General features: G+C 33.5%; 1 protein-coding gene across 4 annotated transcripts in view; it reads left to right on the plus strand.

Annotated features, from left to right (window-relative positions):
- Pikfyve (phosphoinositide kinase, FYVE-type zinc finger containing) overlaps window positions 1–22,221 on the plus strand; it is a 77,960-nt gene that overhangs the window by 51,084 nt on the left and 4,655 nt on the right. For all 4 annotated transcript variants that reach the window (XM_047544693.1, XM_047544694.1, XM_047544695.1 and 1 more), the window contains 18 exons: window positions 928–1,028; window positions 2,356–2,427; window positions 3,083–3,254; window positions 5,145–5,323; window positions 7,046–7,159; window positions 7,566–7,674; window positions 7,795–7,949; window positions 8,984–9,074; window positions 11,763–11,823; window positions 12,690–12,824; window positions 13,650–13,770; window positions 14,344–14,439; window positions 16,144–16,227; window positions 17,098–17,195; window positions 18,777–18,941; window positions 20,211–20,270; window positions 20,917–21,093; window positions 21,858–21,961. In XM_047544693.1, coding sequence (XP_047400649.1) covers window positions 928–1,028; window positions 2,356–2,427; window positions 3,083–3,254; window positions 5,145–5,323; window positions 7,046–7,159; window positions 7,566–7,674; window positions 7,795–7,949; window positions 8,984–9,074; window positions 11,763–11,823; window positions 12,690–12,824; window positions 13,650–13,770; window positions 14,344–14,439; window positions 16,144–16,227; window positions 17,098–17,195; window positions 18,777–18,941; window positions 20,211–20,270; window positions 20,917–21,093; window positions 21,858–21,961 — 2,094 coding nt within the window. The remainder of the gene's footprint in view (window positions 1–927; window positions 1,029–2,355; window positions 2,428–3,082; window positions 3,255–5,144; window positions 5,324–7,045; window positions 7,160–7,565; window positions 7,675–7,794; window positions 7,950–8,983; window positions 9,075–11,762; window positions 11,824–12,689; window positions 12,825–13,649; window positions 13,771–14,343; window positions 14,440–16,143; window positions 16,228–17,097; window positions 17,196–18,776; window positions 18,942–20,210; window positions 20,271–20,916; window positions 21,094–21,857; window positions 21,962–22,221) is intronic.

Below are 22,221 nucleotides of genomic sequence, written 5' to 3' on the forward strand. Positions count from 1 at the left end.
TGTGTGTGTGTGTGTGTGTGTGTGTGTGTGTATGTAGTGGGGTGGTGGTAATGGTGATTGAACCCAGGGATTCTCTATTACCAAGCTAATCCTCAGCCCCCACCTTTTTAAAAAAATTTTTTGAGACATGGTCTAGCTAAATTGTTGAGACTAACTTTGAACTTAACAATCTTCCTGACTCAACTTCTTGAGTCGCTGAGACTAGGCATGCATTACCACATCTAGCTTCATGATATATTGTTATGTGTTAACAAGAAAGTTGTGTTTTAACATATGTAGTCTCATTCCATTTTTATAAAACAAAATCACCTGTGTGTACATACCTATGTGGGTATTTGTGTGTGTGTGTGTTTGAGAGAGCTTGCAAAAAAGAATGGACACGTTTTTAAACTACAAGCTACTCAGCTCGAGGGGTGGGTTGGCATACTACTTCTCAGAGAAGCAGTGGCTTCATGTATTTCATGAACTTCTTTTTGGCCTCTATAGTGTTTGAATTTTAATAGGTAGCAGGTGCTACCTTGGTAGAGATCAAAAACAGGCATAAAGTACAGGTGAGGAATAACCTTAGAATTCTGGGTATCTCTGATTAATGTTATAATCAATCATCAAATCAGACTTTCATATGGACATTTTAGTTTTATTTTTTCCCAAAATAATGTAGTTCTGAAAGAGTATTTAAGAAAACAAACTATTTAGATACTTTTTTGTATTTTAAGTTTAATTTAGACTTTTTTAGGTTGTCTTCCTCAAAAATCAACTGCTCTCTTTCCTTCAATGTAGTTTCTTGTAGTTTTAAATACTCAGAAAAATCCCTACAGTGATGATAGGAGATTTTACCAATAGAGGGGAATGTATTGAGTGTTAGAAGCAGGTGTTGGAGTTAGAGTATTCTGACTTCTAGTGGCTCATGTGTTCCTTCTCCTTCAGGTGGACTGTCTGAATCCTGCTAACCATCAAAGACTGTGCGTGCTCTTTAGCAGCTCGTCTGCCCAGTCCAGCAATGCTCCCAGCGCCTGTGTCAGTCCTTGGTAGGATTCTTCTCCCTGTATACTATTGCTCTTAAGAACAAATTCTAGCAACTAGAAAAAAAATAATATTGCCATTAGGACCCGTTTTTATGTATATGGCACATTGCTGGTCATATCTGAATTGATAGAACTTTGGAACTTGTAAATATGTAATTTGTTAATGGGTAGAAATAAACGAGAGTACCTGAGCTGAGAGTGAAAAAAAATATGTGGGGGATAGAAGAGAAATTTGAACTTAGAGAAGAGAGAAAGTTGACACACAAAAGCTCAAATATAAAAATTTTGATGATAACATGTCCAAGTTAGGCAGGTTTTCCTTCAGGTATCATTTTTATAAAAGCAGTCAGCCTTTTGCCTTATTGTTTTTATTTTTGGTGCTGGGGATTGAACCTAAGGGCTTTGAACATACTAAACATGTGCTCTATCATTGAGCTATACCCACAGCCCATCCTTTTGCCTTATTAGTGGCTTTTATTCTGAAACTTAATTCCATGTAGATTGACAAATATTTTTTAATGTGTAAATTATCATTTCAAATCATAGTCACATGAACCTCACATAGACTACATAGTTTTACATGACATAATTTACCTTCAGTTTAACATGTACCTTGTAGCTCAGTGGTAGAGTGTGTGTTTATCACGTATGAGTCCCTGGGTTCCATCCCCAGCGCCACACACACACAAAACAAAGTACTATAAGAATATAATTACACTTCCTACAGTATTATTTCCATGACAGAACACTCATTTCCAGAAGTGATATTCTGAAAGCGGTATATCTCCAGCAGGCGGTTTGGGGCTAGGAAAGCCCACAGAAATTTTCTCTGGGAGAAAAGGAACTCCTTAGGTCAAAACTTGAATAAGACATGGGTTTTTACTGGCATATAACCAAACTCTCTTGTTTGTGGGCATTTGTGAATAAGATAAAAGTTAGCAGTTGACTCCTTAACAAGAAGAGCTGCTGTTAGGAAAGGTATGGAATAGAGAGCAGAAGTCCCTTTTTATGGCTTAAGGTTTTGTAAAGGAAACTTTTACCTCTTCTTAACTCAAGTCAGTTTCACTCAATTAATATTACAGTTTATGTATCCTCATTAAATAATTTCATAAGATACTATGATACTGTGGACTGGGAGTGGGAAATTGGTATAGTGTGGTTATTCCAAACTTGTTTTACAAGATGATGTAAAACCTGTTCTATGACAATGTCAAATGTTACCACCTTTAATACTTCATTATAAGCACATTTAATAATCGGAATGTGTGGTCTCATGAAGTGTATTTGCTTTGTGGTAGTTATGTTTTTAAGAAGTAATCTCTTCTTTTAGGATTGTAACAATGGAATTTTATGGAAAGAATGATCTTACATTAGGAATATTTTTAGAGAGATACTGTTTCAGGTAAGAGCTAATTTCCTTGTGTTCCATTGTGCCTTTATGAAGACTAGAATTTCAACCTAAAACAAACTTGAGTTAGGTGTCAGGTGTTATGTGTTCCTTTAATACCATATGAACTATGCCATGCAAAGGAGTAATCTTCATATTCAAATTGGGATCTCTTATATAGCATGTTCCTCATATATTTGCCCATCTAATAACCCTGCCGTCCCTAGGACTTTTTCAGATGTCTTGTCTACACTGTGCTTCAAATGAGAGGCAAGGGAAGTTTTAGAGTCAGCTAGACAGCACTAAACCTTAGTGCTATCATTCCTACTTACATGACACAGGGCAAGTAATTTAATTTCTACCATCCCCCTTTAAAGGGAATACCAGTCCCCCAAAATGTCTAGGTTTTAATGGATAAAATGAATAATCTTAAAATTGTTTGGCAAGTAGAAGCAACTTAAATGGAACCTGTTACCACATAGTAGTTGAAGACAGGGGTTCAGTTACAGCTCAGAGCAGCAAGAGTGCCTGTACATATTGTTCTCTGGTCATCATTCCTTGAGCAAGAATGCTGCTCTTCCTTGACAGTGGTTCTGAGTAACCAGTATTCATTATTCTGGGCTTCTATGTTTCATGCTTAATATGAGAAGGGCTCTTTTGTTTGTCAAAGGCCTTCTTATCAGTGTCCTAGCATGTTCTGCGATACCCCCATGGTGCATCACATTCGGCGTTTTGTCCATGGGCAAGGCTGTGTGCAGATAATCCTTAAAGAGTTGGATTCTCCAGTACCTGGATATCAACATACAATTCTCACATATTCCTGGTGCAGAATCTGCAAACAGGTAAATATACCTTGGTACTATAATATATCATATGACATTTATGTGTTTATTTGTATAGTGCTTTTGGGAGGTGGGTAATATTATTATTTTGAAACTGGTCATAATTGGGCTCTTATTTTACCCTCCTTTGCTGTATGTTCAATATATTGTTTATTTTTTGAAGACTTCACTTCAGGAATATATTAGTCATTAAGTAAAATTCAAGGACTTTGTTCAGGAAATATATTGAGACCATATCTTGACAATTATCAATTATTTTGTTTATTCATTCAGCAAACATTTATCTAGTACCATCTATGTGTCAGGAGTACTATACTAGGTCCTAGGAATGAACAAAGAATACAGAGACCTTTCATCTAGGGGATGAGGCAGATTTACAAAGTAATTTTTGCAGTATATCAGGATGTTTGCACAATAAATTTGAGCCTGTATGAATATTTCTGTCTGAGGAGGTATAAGTGACACTGAGTTGAAAGTGATCCCTACTACTTTTCACATACATTCTTGAGAAAGACATGAGTTTTATTTCTTTTATGTGCCTTTCTTTACTTTTCTAACTCTGGGACAAATATTTGGCAGCATTATCATGTTTTTAATACATAGTTTTTTTCCAAATTGCAGTGACTGTGTATCCAGTTTAACTTCATTGTTACCTTGGCTTATTTTGGAGTTTATTTTTTGGAAGGAATATATGAGAATTACAGAGAAAATAATAGTATGAACTATGTTAATATCTGCTATCAAAAGCTAGTTCCTTCTGCAGCAGCAAATATACCAGCCTGAAATCCAATTATCAGTCTTACTTTCATACTTGTTCTTTAGTTCCCATTATTATTTAGTTCCGATAACTGGTAATATTTTTATGAACTCTGTAGATTGATCATTGCCTTAAATGAATAACTTGAATTTAAACTTTATATTTTTCATGCTTGGATATATGTACTTTATTTAAAAGACAAAACTTTCTGCTTTGGGAATTCTGATTAAAAGATAGTTTTGTTACACAAAAATGAAAAACTTCTAGTGTAAGATAAGTTACAACTTGAACAAATATATTTAATATTAAATTTGTATAAACCATGGCATTAGAAAAAACAGGCAAAGGACATGACATAGCAATTCAATACAAATGGGCAGTAAATGTGCATATAAATTTTACTCATTAGTAAAATTTCAAAGTAGCAGTGAAACCAGTTAGAAATTAAATAAAATGACTTGTTTTAAAAAAGAAATGGCATTTCAAAGGTTTATAATTTCTAGCATTGGTAAGAAAGTAGAGATTGGCATTCTTAAATACTGTTGAAACTCCTGTAGAGTTTTTGTCAACTAGTACACCTGTTTTGTAAGACAGTGTGGCAAAAAATATCAAAGATCATATAAATATTCATGCCCTTTGATATTTTATTAGTTTATTCCAAGGATATAACTATGGATATTTCTATGTATGTACAAGGATGTTCAACACAGCATCATTCAAATAAGGTGAAAATAAAAATGTTTTAATGCACATAAGTAGGAATTGGGTTTAATATGCTATGTAATAGGATACTCTGCACCCATTTAAACAGTTGTAAAGATTATCTTATGAAAATATTCATGATTTATTGTTCAGTAGAGAATAAAATGTTATAAAAATTATAGGAAAATTTTTACAAGTAACACTGGCTATGTAAATATGTATTCATATATAGAAAGTATAAACATGCAGGTGTATTGCTGTTGGTGATGTGATTATCAGTGATGTTGCTCTCCCTCACAACCCCAGCTCCACCCACCTATAAACTTTTTGTTCTTCTCCCAGTTTTCTGCATTCAGAATATATTAGGAAATACATTTAAAAAACGAGATTCTCATTGTATGATTAGATAAATTATTTTTGTTGAATTCTAGGTAACACCAGTTGTTGCTCTTTCCAATGAATCCTGGTCTATGTCATTTGCAAAGTACCTTGAACTTAGGTTTTATGGGCACCAATACACACGTAGAGCCAATGCTGAGCCATGTGGTCACTCTATCCATCATGATTATCACCAGTATTTTTCCTATAACCAGATGGTGGCATCTTTCAGGTAAGGAGTCAAAGGTATCTTGTGCATTATCACATTCCCTGAAGGTTTTGTAACATTTCTACCTTTACTACATTTAATTAAATTGTATGTGTCATTCCCCACCTCCACCCTTGCAAATGCACAGAACCACACACTGCTAAGAGCTATTAGTTTAACTTAATCTGCCGAAGAACTAGGTATTAATATCCTTACTCACAGAGTTCATAGACCTTATAAGTGAGAATAATAATTGTGTGTTCATTTATAGAACTAACAAAGTCCTTGGTTGTGATTTGAACCCTGGTTGACCTTCTACTGTGGGTTTCACTCTGTTTTGTAAAAAAGTTTTTTGTAGTTATAGATGGACAGAATGCCTTTGTTTATTTTTATGCAGTGCTAAGGATTGAACCCAGTGACTCACCAGTGCTAGGCAAGCACTCTGCTACTGAGCTACAGGCCCCAGCCCCTCAATTTTACTCTTACATCATTCTTTTGGCATCTGAGAAAGTCTGTCAGAATTTTTGCTAAGATATTAACTACCATAAAGATAATTGAATGCTTGTGATAAAACTAAAATTCCAAATTCAAAGAGTAAATAGTCACCACTGTGATATTAAATGATTTGAAGAAGGCTTCAGGCTCTGGCTTCAGAATGTATCCAGGATCTGAACACTGTTCATTACCCTCAGTACCTCAGTAGCCTCAGACAATTTCCTTGTGGACCTTTTCCCACAGCCTATGCTCAGTGTGATCCTGTTAAAGGAAAAATCAGCTCAGGTCATTCTCTACTCTAGATGCTACAAAGGGTTCCTGTTTCACCCCGAGTGAAGGTCAGAGTTCATTTACTGGTCTAAAACCCCTCAAGCTCTATCTGCCTGAGGTCTACCACTGTCCCCTCACACACCTGCTATAGCCTTGCTAGCTCCTTGTCTGGGTCTCACCTGTGTCAGGTAGATTCCTGCCTGGGAGCCTTGTGCTGGTTCTTCTTTCTCTGAGCTACTCATTCCACAGATATCTGCCTGCTGTTTACTTAATTTGCATGAGTCTCTGTTCCAGTTTTCCCTGCTCTTATCCCCTCTCATGCCTGGTATTCCCCTGCTTCTCTTTCTTGCTTTGTATTTCTCTATAACACTTAGCACTTGATATATGTGTTTTAAATATTTATTTGTTTTGTTTATTTCCTGAATCTTGTTTTTCCTGAATCATGAGGAAGTATCTTCAGTACCTAAAATGGCATCTGGGACATTTTAGACTCTCAGGGAACATTTTTAATTGGAACTTATTTCTTTTCTTAAGCAAGAGCTTTAACCATGAATATACTGTGTAAGTGGGGCATAGCATTGACTAGGCAATACCTCAGGTGGAAAGGAAATAAAGACTTATGAAGACTCCTCAGGAGTGAAAAGGTAAAGTATATCTATATCTACACTAATTATAGGAAGGAGTCTCTTTCATCACTCACAGATAAGGTTTATATCAAAATAATTTTTTTTAAAACAAATGAGGATAACTTCAAAAGGCTACATGATGGCATCACAGTGCAGTGATGAAACAAATTAAAATCTAAAATTGGGAAAGATTTATGATTGATATTATCTTTATTAACCTTATGATTTTTTAAAAATACTATTTTATAGAAACTTTATTTTCTTTTATGCCTTATTAGGATTTAATTGACCATCTGGATATTATATAATCTCTCTGCTCAAGTTACTAAAATATTTACTTGTATTTTCTTCTCAGTTATTCTCCCATTCGGCTTCTTGAAGTATGTGTTCCACTTCCCAAAATATTCATTAAGCGCCAGGCCCCATTAAAAGTGTCCCTTCTTCAGGACCTTAAGGACTTCTTTCAGAAGTAAGTTTCAGTTTCGATGATCATCCTTTTTTTTTTTTTAATGTCTGTGGTGTATAGGTGTTCTGAAATATCAAGATTTGTTCATTTAACTTTCTTTGAAAATGTAGATAAGTTTTTTGAATTATATGTTACAGATGCTCTGTGGAAAAAAATGTAGATAATATGGGAAAGCATTTTTAAAAATGTCAAACAAAAGCAAACAACAAAAAGACAAAGCAAACAACTGTAAAAATTTTGAAGTATATCCTTTCAGGCCCTTTTTGCTTTGCCAAATTATAAGATTTTTAATTAGATAATACTTTTTTCATTTATGGTTTTGTGTCTAGTATCTTCTTTTTTCCTATTTATGTGAAGTGGAAAATTTGATTCCACCTTCTCTAAAGTGTGCACTGTTGTCTGTTTTTAGAGTTTCACAGGTATATCTAGCTGTTGATGAAAGACTTGCATCTCTGAAAACGGATACATTTAGCAAAACAAGAGAGGAAAAAATGGAAGATATCTTTGCACAAAAAGAGGTAGTTCATTTCTTTAATAGAAAATCAAAAAGTCAATTGTTAACTTGCTAGAAATTTTTTTGGGGGGAAAGGTTATCTGTATAGTGCCTGTTTACTGAAATCTTATCTGTTATTTGCTAGATGGAAGAAGGCGAGTTCAAGAACTGGATTGAGAAGATGCAAGCAAGGCTCATGTCTTCCTCTGTAGACACTCCTCAGCAACTGCAGTCAGTCTTTGAGTCACTCATTGCCAAGAAACAAAGTCTCTGTGAAGTTCTGCAAGCTTGGAATAACAGGTATGATTTTGCAGTTTGGTTAATATTACTGCCAAATTGACTTTGCCTGTGACATTTGAAAAATGTAAATACCTCATTAATTATAGACATTTTATTTTGTTCTTAAGTTATAAAGAAGCTTTTTTTTCTTTCTCTCCTTTCCCTGTTTTTAGCCTTTAAAATATATGGTCTAACCTTTAGATTGCTTGTGAGAATATAAAAACCAAAGAAGGGAACAACCTTCAGTGTTGTTTCAAATATGTATACTCCTGAATGGAATTGGACAGGATTAGTGTGCCATGAGTAATAATTGACTTAGGGGTGTTTTAGTCAGCTTTTTTTGCTGCTGTGATCAAAAGACTGACAAGAACAATTAGAGAAGGAAAAGTTTATTTGTTGCTCATGGTTTCAGAGGTCTTAGCCATGGATGGCTGACTCTATTGCTGTGGACCAGACATGAGGTAGAATGTCACAGCAATATGGCAGAGCAAAACACCTTAGCACATATATCCAGGAAGCAGAGAGCGATACTTCTCTAACCAAGGACAAAATATATACCCCCAAAGGCATACCCTCAAGTAACCCACCTCCTCTAGCCACACTGTACTTGCCTACAGTTACCACCAAGTTAATTCCTATCAGGGGATTAATGCTGAATTAGGTTAAGGCTCTCATAATCCAATCATTTTACTGAACTTTCTTGCATTGTCTCACATGTAAGTTTTTGGGAGATACCTCATACATAAACTGTAACAGGGGGCAAGAAATTCAAAAATATTATTGTATTTATCTTATATCATTATTTAAGTATTTATTTTTAGAAATATTTTTCTTTGTACTAATTTGCTATTCTTTTATATTTATATACATTTATATCATGAAGAGCTCTTGGTTAGTTCATTAGATATGACAAAAATTTAGCCCTAAATATGTACACCTTTAAAGTCTATTACAATCCAAACCAGAAACTTTAATTTTTGTGATTTCAGAGTTATAAAGAGAAAATTTGTAAGTATTCAAGGTTCTAAAAAACAAACCATATTCTTTGACTGTAGGTTGCAGGACCTTTTCCAGCAGGAAAAAGGTAGAAAGCGACCTTCAGTTCCTCCAAGTCCTGGAAGACTGAGACAAGGGGAAGAAAGCAAGGTAGAAAAATAAAGTCTTGTCTTTGGTCCTTCACTGATAGAGATGTAATTGATTCCATTTATGACACTTAGAAGTGGTAGTTAAATACATAATTGATTAATATTGAATAGATTTTCCATCTTGAAGTTGTGAGGTTTCAAGGAGATATAGGACCTGGAGTACTTTTAAGCCCTAGCCTGAAATAAATGATCTGTTCTGATTCATTTATTGGAAATATTTATCATAAATCTATTCTACACTGGAGTCAATGAGATACTATCATGGTGACAGCAAGTACTACAAAAGAAAAGATGTGGGTGCTCAGAGTGTATAATAAAGTCCTTGTTTGTTTTACTGTGCAGTTTTGAGTATTTTATCTGTGCTTAAAATGAGAAGGTCTTCTTAAGGTGTCTGAACTGGGTAAGTTCTACACCTTAATTTAATTGACTTTTTCTAACTGATTTAGTTTTTTTTTGCTGGGGAACAAATTGTAGATTTAGTGTCCAAAAATACAAATGTATTATTTCACAGTTTCTGTGAGCCAGAGATCTGGAATGCATGTCTTGGTTCTCTGCACAGAATCTCACATAGCTGAAATGAAGACTGGCCGGTGCTTTATCTTACTTGATGCTCAGGATCTTCTTTCAAGCTCATTCAGGTTACTGGAAGAATTCATTTCCTAGTGGTAATAAGACTGAGCTTCCTTTCTGTTGGTGGCTGTTAACTAGAGGCCATTCCTAACTCCTAGAGACTGCCTGCATTCCTTGACAATGCAGTCTCATCCATGTTCAAACCCTGCAACAATAGTTAAATCCCTCTTGTGTTTCAGATCACTTACTTCCTCTGTAAGTTTTAGTGACTCATGTGATTACATCAGGCCTACCTGGAATTTGAGGTTTTGAGGTCAACTGACTTGGGATTTTAATTACATCTGCAAAATTTCTTCACAGCAGTACCTAAGTCAGTGTTTGTGTAATTAAAGTATACACCAGGGACTGGGGACCATTTTAGAATTCTCCTATCATGCTACCCAAATTTCACATGAATTTGTGTCAGTATATTGTAAGGGCCTCATGCTTTGATATCACAACAGCTTTTGAGACTATGTTTTCTTTTTATATAGTGTTTAATATTTGTAGAGGAATACTTTCATGCAGTGATGGATTCAAGTACTTGAAATCATTTTGCTGTTTAGTAATATATAATGATTTTTCCCTTTTGTTTCTTAAAAAATCATGTAGGAATCCTGTTCCCTAAAGTTTAGGTGAGAGTAAGAAAAAAGTAACTAAAGATGATTTAAATGTTAGTATTTGCCAGCTAGTTCAGGGCTATTAATAAGCACAGACCCCTGGTGATCTTTCCATTTGCCCACTGAACACATTGCAGAGGTAATGGTGTAAAACCTTGAGATTATAGCATGTTGATACAGAGTTGAAAATATAACATTGTTCAACAGAAGGTCATCATTTTGAAAGATTAAAAATTGATTTGAAATTCTGTTGCACTGCCTTTATATTTAATTATTTGATAAATAGTTCTCAAGTGCTCATGATGTGCTGGGAACTTTTCTAGGTTATAGTGTATGCAATTGTGAACAAAGTCCGTAGTTACTGTCCTCATGAAACATTTTTCTATTGAGGAAGAGACTGATAGTACACATGTGAACCCATAAATATTTTAACAAATATACAATGGCTCTGAAGGAAGAAAGATGGGAGATAGTTTTGCTGAGATAGTAGGTTATTTTATGTAGGGTACCCAAGGAGGTCTCTCTGATATGGTGATCTTTAATCAGTGACCTTATAAATGACTTTATGGAAATCATATGTGTGGCTGATAGTCATTCTAAATATATATTATCCACAGATAATTAGGACTTGAGAAGGTTCAGTGAATAATAAAAGTTTACTGGCTTAATGATAATTTTAAGTATTCCTAGATTTCTTAATGCCAAGAAGTGTAAGTTCCTGTTTAGCACAATATTCTCAAAGTGTGGTTCAAGAACTACTGAGGGTCCAAGACCTTTTCAAGGCTTCTGTAACTTTCTCTTTATTAACCACATGTCTGTGTGAAGCCAGAACTTTAATCATAACAGTGTATTCAGTAGATTAAATGCAGAAGCCAAATAGGAATCTAGCTAGCTAGATACTAAAGATATTTGTAAAAATGTAAAACAGTGTCACTCTTTTACCAATTGCTTTTTAATTTTGGAAAATAGGTATTTTTGATTTAATCAATGTTATTGTACTCATGCTAATATTGTAATGGGCTTATTATCATATTATTATTTTGGGGTGGTAGAGATTGAACCCAGGAGTGCTTAACCACTAAACCAACAAGTCCTTTTAATTTTTTATTTTGAGACAAGGTCTTGCTAAGTTGCTTAGGGCCTCTCTAAGTTGCTGAAGCTGTCCTTGAATTTGCGATCCTCCTGCCTCAGCCTTCCAAGTCACTGGGGTTACAGGCATGTGCCACCAAGCCCAACTTGGGCTTATTATTTTTAAATGAATTAATAAATGAGTATTGTAAAATGTTCTCAGGTTTAATTTCTAATAAGGGAAAAGCTATTTTAAATTATTAAGGTGGTTCTTAGTTATTTTTAGTATAAATAGGTCCTGACACGAAAAAGTTCAAGATTCATTTGGTTAGACAGTTTTAAAAGTGTGTTGTTAATATTTTTTTAAGAATAAAGTATTTATTTCTTTACAGATAAGTGCAATGGATGCCTCTCCACGGAATATTTCTCCAGGACTTCAAAATGGGGAAAAAGGTTGGTCCTTGAGTCTAGTGACCACTTGCCAGTGGAAAGTTGGCATAAGTTGTTGTTTTATAACTGTATAAATTGATTTTAACTGCTAATTTTAGCATTTTTTTCCTAATACAATTGTTCAGAGACTTTAACCACCTAATTATAGGTCATTTGTAAATCATCTTAAGCTTGTCATATAGTACACTGTAAGTAGACAAGTTTGGATACAGAGATACATGAAATATAGAGAGCACTGCTGTTGGAGAAAGAAGTAACAGAGAACAGGAAATTGAATTTCTGTTTTGCTTCTTTCTGAATCCCCAGGTTTCACTACAAAAATCTTGTAACATTTAATTTAAATTTTTAATGTCACTAAAATATTTTCTAGACTTATGGTATCTTTCCCAGTATATTATTGGATAACTTAGTGTCATTGTAGAAACTTTGTGGGAAAATTTACATAGACTATTTTTGATGGGCAAGAACTTAACTCATTGTTCTTGGTATTTTTCTATAATAATTATGATCTAATACCTTTTCTCCCCCAAAATGAGCATCTGATTTTTCCCATAGTGTCCTAATTTCATTCTTTATTAAGCTGAATTGTTTAGGTAGACATTGTGTTATAGTGGAAGGAGTATTGTGTTAGATAGGAGTCAGATTTGGTTGATGATTATTGGTCCTTGAGATTTAATTGTGGTCAAGTCATATATGGAATTTTGTGTCCACTTCTATGACATGAGCTACATGACCTTGATAATTTTTAAAAAGCTAAAATTCTGTGTTTTAGTAATTAAAAATATGAATTGGCATTTAAAGACATTAATATTAGATAGAAATATACTTAATATTTTTTAAATGACTCTTGGAACTATATTTTTCTTTAGAGGATCGCTTCTTGACAACACTGTCCAGCCAGAGTTCTACCAATTCTACCCATCTCCAGTTACCTACTTCACCTGAAGTCATGACTGAGCAGTCAGTGGGAGGGCCTGAACTAGATACAGCCAGTGGTTCTGAAGGTATAGTTTAAGTTACTTTTGTTGTATTTCATTGACTCTAAGGCTAATAGTTGTCTCTTTGGCTTATATGGGTTTCTGAGAATAAAAAAGAAAACATTGCTAATTCTTTGACATAATGCTATTTTATCCCTTCGAATATTTAGTTTATACTTAAAGTGCTTTTTAAAATAGAGCTTTTCATTATATCACTTCTTTGTTTAGTTTCACTACTTGACATGTAAGTACCTTGTGGGGCTCTTACTTTCTCAAGTTCGTTCCATAAAGTACAGGGTTGCTGCTTTGTTAAAAAATAAGAAAATTGCTGCCATTTCTCCCAACAAAAATATTTGCTTCCCAATAATAAATTAATGCCTGGCTCCTTTCTTTCCTTGCTTTCTGTTTAAGTAGTAAACTGCTCAATATAAACTTTGGAATTACTTTACAATTGCTACTAATGTCAGGTGTAATAGCCACAGTGCCCATAACTGAGTTGAATCTGAACTTTATCACATGAATAACTATAATGAAGTTTGTGCACACTCAGGCAGTAATACCCTTATGGCTGCTCCCTGGCTCCTGCAGTGGAAACCATTGGTGTTAGAATAATCTCAATTTCAGAGGTACTAAAATGTAAAGAAGAAAACCGGTCCCTAGAGTCAATAATCTGTATGTTTCGCTGTGCTTTCTCTTTCATTCCGTAAGAGTAATTTTTTTCTAGATCAGAATTTTAAACCACTTCTGTTAATTATGATGTTGTATTCCCCAAGGGAAAAGAAATAAAGTTGACACTTTAATTTTATATTCTTCCTGAATGTTAGTATGTAAGTAGAATATTCTTCATCCTAGATGTGTTTGATGGACATTTGCTGGGATCCACAGACAGCCAGGTGAAGGAGAAGTCAACCATGAAAGCCATCTTTGCAAATTTGCTTCCAGGAAATAGCTATAATCCTATTCCATTTCCTTTGTAAGTATTATACAAGCTTGTATCTTTACTCCACTCTAAACTCTACCATGTCTGTTTTTTTCACCATTGTTAATTTCTCACTTATATAAAATGCTTAATAATTCTTTTCCTTAATATCGTACCCTTGCACATTAGGGGCTCAGTAAATAGTACCTAAATAAAATGAATGAATGTGCCTTAACAGTGCCTAGAGGAGTTAGAGTATAAGTGAGGGGAGCAAAATTAGGTTGAGAGGGAATCAACAGTGAGTTTCCATGTGATAACAGTAGAGTGGCTGGGTTATTTTTTATTGGACTAGTAGTATTGTAGTGACTATTTTGTAATCCTGTGATTTGAAACCTAATTCTGATAATTTTCCAATTGCCTTTAAAAATTTTTTCTTGATTTTTTGTTTCCTTTTTGACTTGAGTTTGCATTATCTGCATACATTGTGGCTTAATTAATTATATCTGATTGTGCAGTATTTAATTAAAATTGTCCTGAGATTTACTTGGAGTGTGTTAATAGATTTTTTATTTGATTTTCTGCTAATTTTATTCTCATTTATTTAATGCATCTAAAAAACTTAAACAGTGATCCAGATAAGCACTACTTAATGTATGAACATGAACGAGTGCCCATTGCAGTCTGTGAGAAGGAACCCAGCTCCATCATTGCTTTTGCTCTCAGGTACTGTTCATGGAACTTTTCCCCCTATGGTTGAAATCTATGTATTTTATATATGTCTATTAATCCTATTTGTGGGATTGTTCATATAAAGCAAAACAAAATGATTAAAAAATATTTTGTTTCAGCATGGTAGTTTGTTCTCTTTGTACCTGAAAACCTTCTTTTTGTCCAAATAATGGAATGTAGCATATCTCTTAAGTAAGTTCCTAATAACTGACCTGACTAGACAGTTTATCTACTGCTCCTACTGTTCTGTTTTAATTTGTAGTACCCCATATCCTTTACTTTGTTTTACTTATTAAAACATAATACATGGAACATATTTTCCTAATAATAGGTGAATATCTTTTTTTTTTTGTATTCTGCACTCATTTCTTTCCTGCTTCCTATACACACTAAGTAAATTTTCCTACCTTGAGAATGCTATTCCCATGCCTTACCTCATAGATACGTTTGACTTTCTGATGCAGTTATCATGTGTCTTAAAGAGGCAACCCACTTTAAAAATATCAATAAGTCTAAAAACCTCATCTTTTTAATCATAAAAGTATCTTGGTAGTGGTTCAACTTAGTTTAAATAGAATCTAAGGTGTTGAATTACTTTTTTTTTTTTTTCTATTGTAAGGCTTTAAACTTTTCCTTTTGGATATTTGTTAAAAGTTGTCCATTTATTCAACAAATATTTGGCATTGTATATACAGGGGCAAACAAGCTTTTTTTTTTTTTTTGGTACCAGGGATTGAAACCAGAGGCACTTAACCACTGGGTCACATGCCCAGCCCTTTTTATTTTTATTTAGAGACAGGGTCTTGCTAAGTTGCTTAGGGCTTTGCTACATTGCTAATGCTGGCTTTGAACTTGCGATCCTCCTGCCTCACCCTCCCGAGCCACTGGGATAACAGGCATGCATCACAACGCCTGGCAAGATTAACATGTTTCTGCCTTTGTGGTATTTAGCATTTACTGTTAGGATAATAAGATTTTAAAAAAAGATTTTATATGATAATTTTAAAAATCTGCCTTTTAGCCTTTGTGAAGACAGTATTTTATTCTCAATTTATTGATTAATCATAATACATCAGTAGATAAGAAAGGTGCCAAAATGAAAATATATTTTGTACTATTAGGAAGAACATATTCTAGTTAAAGACATTTTCTTTCAATATCTTAAAAGAATAATATACCCTAACATGCCTTTCTTATTCTATGACATTTGATTAGTCTAAAGCATGACTCCCAGACTCCTAGTCCAAGAGTCAGATTTTTTTGAGCTAATGGAACATTTAGAAAGTTGGGGTTTTTTTTCTTCAAATTTAGTACCTTTAAATAGAAAAATACTCTTAAGTCCCTTTATTTTCTATTAATGAAATCCTGAGGATTTATTCTTTTAAATTACCTGGTTAGCACCTGAATTAATTTGATTTAAATTTTGGTAACTAGGTTCTTTTGATCATTGCTAAGGTTATTGGTACTAGTTAGGGGTCAGTGGGTCCTTATTTATATTGTTCTTTATAAAGACCATCGACCTTCCTCATGAAACTTCTACTTTGATCACTTTTATTAATTAACTTAAGTGCATTTGTTTAATCATGGATACTTAATAATGGTTGTGTTTCTATAATGCAAAACTTATTCTAAGCTTATGATTTATTTTTAAAGAAGAGCTTAACGTTTAACATTTTTTTAACCTATTTCTACCCTAAGTTGTAAAGAATACCGAAATGCCTTAGAGGAATTGTCTAAAGCAACTCTGTGGAACAGTGCTGAAGAAGGGCTTCCAACAAATAGGTGATTCATGATTGAGTAAACTGTATTTTAATTTAGTTATGTTGTCACTTCTGTATCCTTGTTCTGCAGTTCTATTATAGCATATTGTCAGTATAAAAACTTTTAGGATCCAGATAATGGCATTCATTTCAGCCAGTAATTGAGGCAACAAAATTCAAGTACAACAAAAGGCCTTATTAAACAGTCCCTTAGAATATAGTTTTCTATCAGTTGCCACAATATTCAGTGTATGTTACAGATAAACACTTCCCAACCTTTTTTTAAAAAAAATGAAAAAAGAAGCTACTGTTTTTTCTTAAAAATGGTAACTTGTAAAAAATATACCACTGCTTGACTTTGTAATTTTAAGTGTTTGTGAATTTTATGTACCTAACAGTTAAAAACAAAACAAAACAAAAAACCAACAAAAACCCCAAACCAGTTCTTTTCACATGTTCCTTATTTTATACATTTAAATAGAAATTGTCATAGGCTCATTATTACTGAAATAGGTTTTCCAACTTTACTAATCTGGTAAAATTTGCTTGAATTATCATCACTTTTGTGAGTAGAATGAGACAAATGAAATTGTTATTTTCTGTAATTGGTGATAGATGCAAATCTTGCTCTAATGAACCTAAGGAAAAATTTTATAAAAGCCTGTGACTTTTGTACATTTTCCATCCATTTTTATAGTTAAAGCATTTTACTTTCTTTAGTAGATATTTCAAGACTTTTTGTTCAATGTTCTAACCTGTGTTTATAAAAATTATTGATCAGATTTCTGATTTTGTGGGTGGGCTTAAGTGTGCAGTAGTTTAGTGTAGGAATCAGAATACTCTCTGTGTTCTGAATAGTTTAAATTAATTTTTCCTTTGTCTTTCTTTTTAGTATTTTTGACAACAGGCCGAAGAGTAGCAGTCCTATTAGATTACCTGAAATTAGTGGAGGACAGACCAACCGCACAGCAGAAGCAGAACCACAACCAAGTATGATCACAAATGGAGAAGTATTTTTATTTGTTTTATTTGTGATTATGATTTGAAGAAGAAAACACAAAAATGCCATTTGGCCAAGGATTTACTACTTCTAGTCTTTGAAATATAATAATGGATTTAACATTTTTTAATATCCTCTTTTATAGATGTGATTCTTAAATGTAAGTTCAAGTTATTGAATTTTAAATTCTTGGAAACTCTTGTCTATGCAAAAAGAAGGAGGATCTGCTTTCCTGGAGCTTTTAATTTAAAATGTACAATCTACAATAAAATGTGAACTTAAAATTTTTTTGAGTTTACTGTATTAATTGGCACTATGAAAATTTTATGTTGTTTCCTTTAATCTTCACAATAAGCTTATAAAGTTATTTGATATCCCTATTTTCAGAAAGGAAGTTATGGTTTAGATTAAGTAAGTTGTTCAGACAGTGGTGGAGATGAGATTTGAACTTGGGTTTCATTGACTTTATCAATTAGGAATGCATTCAGCTACAAATAACAGAAAATTCAGTTCTCTAAGGGCTTAAACATACCTACTTTTCTAAAATAGCTCAGCCTAGAGGTGGGCAGTTGCTGGCATTGGTTGAGCTGCTCAGCATTGTTACGATAATTGAGGGATAGTTTGTCTTGGATACTCTTAAGTTTTCTTCATGTTCAAGAATATTCCATTTTGTTTGTCTTTGAGACAGAAAGAAGGGTGGTGGAAGCTGCAGTTATTCTTTTATTCAGGAAGCAGAGGCACCCCCTTTGGTCTCATTGGTTAGAACTGAGTTTAGGGCCACCTCTAACTGCTGAAAAAGTAGGGGGAGCATTGTACTGGGACTGCATACATGACTGCCTCCCCCTCCAATTTTAAGTTCTGTTAGCAAGGAATTGGGTAGTAGTGGTTATTAAGGAAGCAATAATAGTGTCTTCCACTTTAAGTGAGCACTTTCATGATTGACATTTTTTGTTGATTTTGTAAATGGTAATTTTTTTTTGGTAAATAATAAATTTACAGTATTAGAATCACACATATTCATGATATAATGAATGAAGCTCAAACCAGAATAAAAGAACAAGCTTTAGTAAATTCTTGGCTATCCTATGGTATTTATTTTTTGCAAGATGCTGAAAAACAACTTGTCTATTTTCCCATTTTTAAATTTTGCAACACAAAAGATGAAAAGATGTTACCTTTAACTCTGAATTCTTTTAGCTTGTGGAGTTATTGTTTTAGTTTAATTGACTATATTATAAGAACTTAGCTATAATTTAATCTTTTAGCTTAAGATATGACAATATAACTGCTTTTGAAAGTCAGTTTTGAAAGACCATCCAGAGAATGTCTCACATTTTGACAGTCAGCTAGCTGACCATTGCTTTCCTTCTGTGTTTCTGATAGCAAGGATGTTTGACTACTCAAAAACAATGACAATATCTTATAGAATAATAATCTGTGCAAATGGAAGTATCTGTTACTCAGATTAGCCTTAAAAATGGTTACTGCTAACAAAGGAATAAGTTGAAAATTTTTATTTTCCACTTGCAGTGACCTGTAATTAAAATTAATATGTTACCTCTTATTTTTAGCTAAAAAGGCTTCTGGAATGTTGTCCTTCTTCAGAGGGACAGCAGGCAAAAGCCCTGATCTCTCTTCCCAGAAGAGAGAGACCTTACGTGGAGCAGATAGTGCTTACTACCAGGTTGGGCAGACGGGCAAGGAGGGGACGGAGAATCAAGGCAGTGAGCCTCAAGGTGTGTTAAGTAGACCAAATGTGCTTGTTCCAGGCTTTTATTTATTTATTTTGTTTTTTTACGTTTCTTATGGTGTTACATAGGTAGTTCTTGTTACTGAAACCAAGGCATATCCTCTATTCTCACTCCTCAGCATGGTAGTAGAAAAAAAATGGCATTTGAGGAGTCCAGCTGGTTTCAGATTTTGTTGTTATCATTTATTGTGTGATACAATCAGAAATCTTTAGTTGCCATACCCATGAAGTAGTTTACTGAGGACTTAGTGTTATTACACATGTAAAGCATCTATCCCACTGTGTTAATTCAAATACTCATGTTTTCATTCCACTGCCCCTATCACCCAGATGTTTTCTTTCTTTTCTAATTACAGTAAAATTGTGGCTATTTTTGTCCATCTATATTTTGGTATTTTAAAACCATGTCTATCTGATTGTTTGTATATGGGTTTATAACAGTATTTGACAGATATGTTCATCTGTTTTTTATAAGGTTTTTCTGGAACATAGTCAAATCCATTAGTTTACTCTTGTCTGCTTGCTTGCACATTACATTAACAAGTTGAATAGTTGCAACTGAGTAAACTTTTTACTATCTGTCCCTTTAGAGAAATTGTTGGGTGACCCCTAGGTTAGATCATGAGTTAGTAGTTAAAATATAACAATCACTGTAACAAATTTTGGTTAGCAATTAAGAGATCTGTTTAGTACTCTGTAGGCTGCAGTTGGGCTGCAGATGTTTATAATGTGTTCCTTGGAGAGTCTTAATGCTTTGGAAAATGATTTTGAAATGTGAAAACTTAGGGGATAATTTGTTCTTCTTGATACTAATATGTATTTCACGTATACAGTAAACAGTGGATCTTGTAGTAGGTTTACCAGAAACATCAGTCAAATTAAAAAAAACTCTGAATTAGATTCTAATATATGAGGAAGTATTATTTTACACACGTGGAAAACTGGTCATTAACTGATAAAGAAGCCATGGAAGTTCTTAGTGTAAGAGCTGAGTTTGTTGTAATAGGAGAGACAAGTAAGAAAAATTATTCCAACTGAATTCTGTATTTTTTTAAATATTGAAATTTCAGAATAACACTTTATTGTAATTGTTTACAGAGTTTATTCATCAATCTAACGCTTGCTTTGTAGTGATTTTACTAGGTTATTTTTCTTGTTGATGTACTAATTTTTGTTGTTATATCAGGAAAAAAGATAAAATGAATGGATAACTATTTAAAAACTTTGCCTTTACTAATGATATTAAACCTTTTAGATGAGGCAGATGGAGGAGATTCACAGAAGAAACAATTCACAAATCCTCATGTTGAACTTCGTAAGTATAAAATAATATGTTGTCTGCCTAGGGACAGAGACCATAATTAAGCAAACTCTGTTACTTGGGAATTCTAGCTTTATACTAGTTAAATATTCTGTTTCTTGAGATGAATATTAAGTCTGCTGACATGAGGTTTATTTATGTGTAATTTAGTTTCTAAAATATATATTGTTCAATTTATAATTTATAAATTTAATTCTAAAATTTCATAAATTTATAAATTATACTTTAGTTTCTAATATTTAAATATTTTCCTACTATATAATGGAGCTTGACAAGCATTTAGAATTGTGTATTTGGGTACTAGAAACTTACTGTTCGGAACAGTATCATATACAATAAATTTTGTGATGTTTATAAAGAAATTCTGTAAAAGTACAATGATTAAAATACAATAACCAGTGTAAAGGTAGAACTGGTTCTATTTATTTTTATTTTGTTTTAAATATGTAATAGTGACCATATGAATATTTTCTTATCTCCCCTGAAGATAATGTTGACAGCATTCTGATAAACAGGCATTTCAATTTAACATGAGAGATGCTTTTGTGGAGGAACCTACATGGTTGCATTTAATGGTGGGGAAGGGAAGGAAAAGATATTTCTTGATTCATAAACGCTTTTTTTAAAAACTTTTTTGTAGAATTTTCTGATGCTAATGCCAAATTTTACTGTCGACTGTACTACGCGGGGGAGTTTCATAAGATGCGCGAAGTGATTCTGGGCAGCAGTGAGGAAGATTTCATTCGTTCCCTTTCCCACTCATCGCCCTGGCAGGCCCGAGGAGGCAAATCAGGAGCTGCCTTCTATGCAACCGAAGGCAAGACTTTTTAATCATTTACTGGTTGAGTAGTCTTCATCTTTTCCTCTAAAATGATTTATAATACTTGAACTGAGGTAGTACAATATTGGCTGTTGGCAAATGATGTTTTCTTTCATTTTATCTTAAGAGGATTTAATAAAATAATTTAAAAGAATATACCTCTATGTGTTTGTAATGAGACTCAGGCATTGATTAAGTCCTTACCTTAGTAAACTCTATAGTTCTGAGCTCTCCAAAGGTAACAGAAAGAACACTTCTAGAAAGCTCAAAAGGGTGTCTCAGAACTGATGAAAAATGAAAATAGAAATATTTAACCTGAAAGTAGAAAGACCAAGTTCTTAACCTAAAAAGCTTGCAGAATATGTGACCTTGTGTTTTAGATTCTATTTGTTTTACTGAAAGCAAAATTATTTAAGAGAATACAGCTGCTGTTTGATAAGAACTTTCATAACTGTGACAATGCATCATGAACAATGGAGTTTTTATAACTTTATTTGATAGTTCTAAAAATTAGATCACCTAGCAATGAATTTAGTTGTGGTACTATCAGAGTAGAGAACTAGTGACTACATAAATCCTCAGGATCTCTTCCAGCCCTTCAATTACTTGGAAATTGTGTTCTGATCAAAATTTTCATGGTAACATTAGAAAATATCTCTTGAAAGCATAAAATAAGGATGATTTGGGATCTCTGGAATGATTTACTATAGAAGACAGTAGATATTGTGATTGAGTAAATACTTGAAATTTCTTCTTTTTAGATGATAGATTCATTTTGAAGCAGATGCCTCGCCTGGAAGTTCAGTCTTTCCTTGATTTTGCACCACACTACTTCAATTATATTACAAATGCTGTTCAACAAAAGGTAGAAATTCCAAATCTTCAGTCTTGGTCAACATTCAGTTTACTGGGCTTTCTCCTATCCTGAGGGTTAGTACTAATGATAGTTCTCCCTGTGGCAAGATCTGAACAGGACTTGACTGGATGCTTTTGAGGTCTGGTGGAATGCAGAACACTGTAGTTTTCTTATCTCTGCCTGTGAGGAATCAAGTGATCTTGAGTAGGGTGTTTTTAATTAGTATGTGTATGAAAGTCAACTTAAATTTAAGACTGATAAAATTAGCT

Source organism: Sciurus carolinensis, chromosome 3, assembly GCF_902686445.1.
Source record: "Sciurus carolinensis chromosome 3, mSciCar1.2, whole genome shotgun sequence".
Classification (NCBI taxonomy): domain Eukaryota; kingdom Metazoa; phylum Chordata; class Mammalia; order Rodentia; family Sciuridae; genus Sciurus; species Sciurus carolinensis.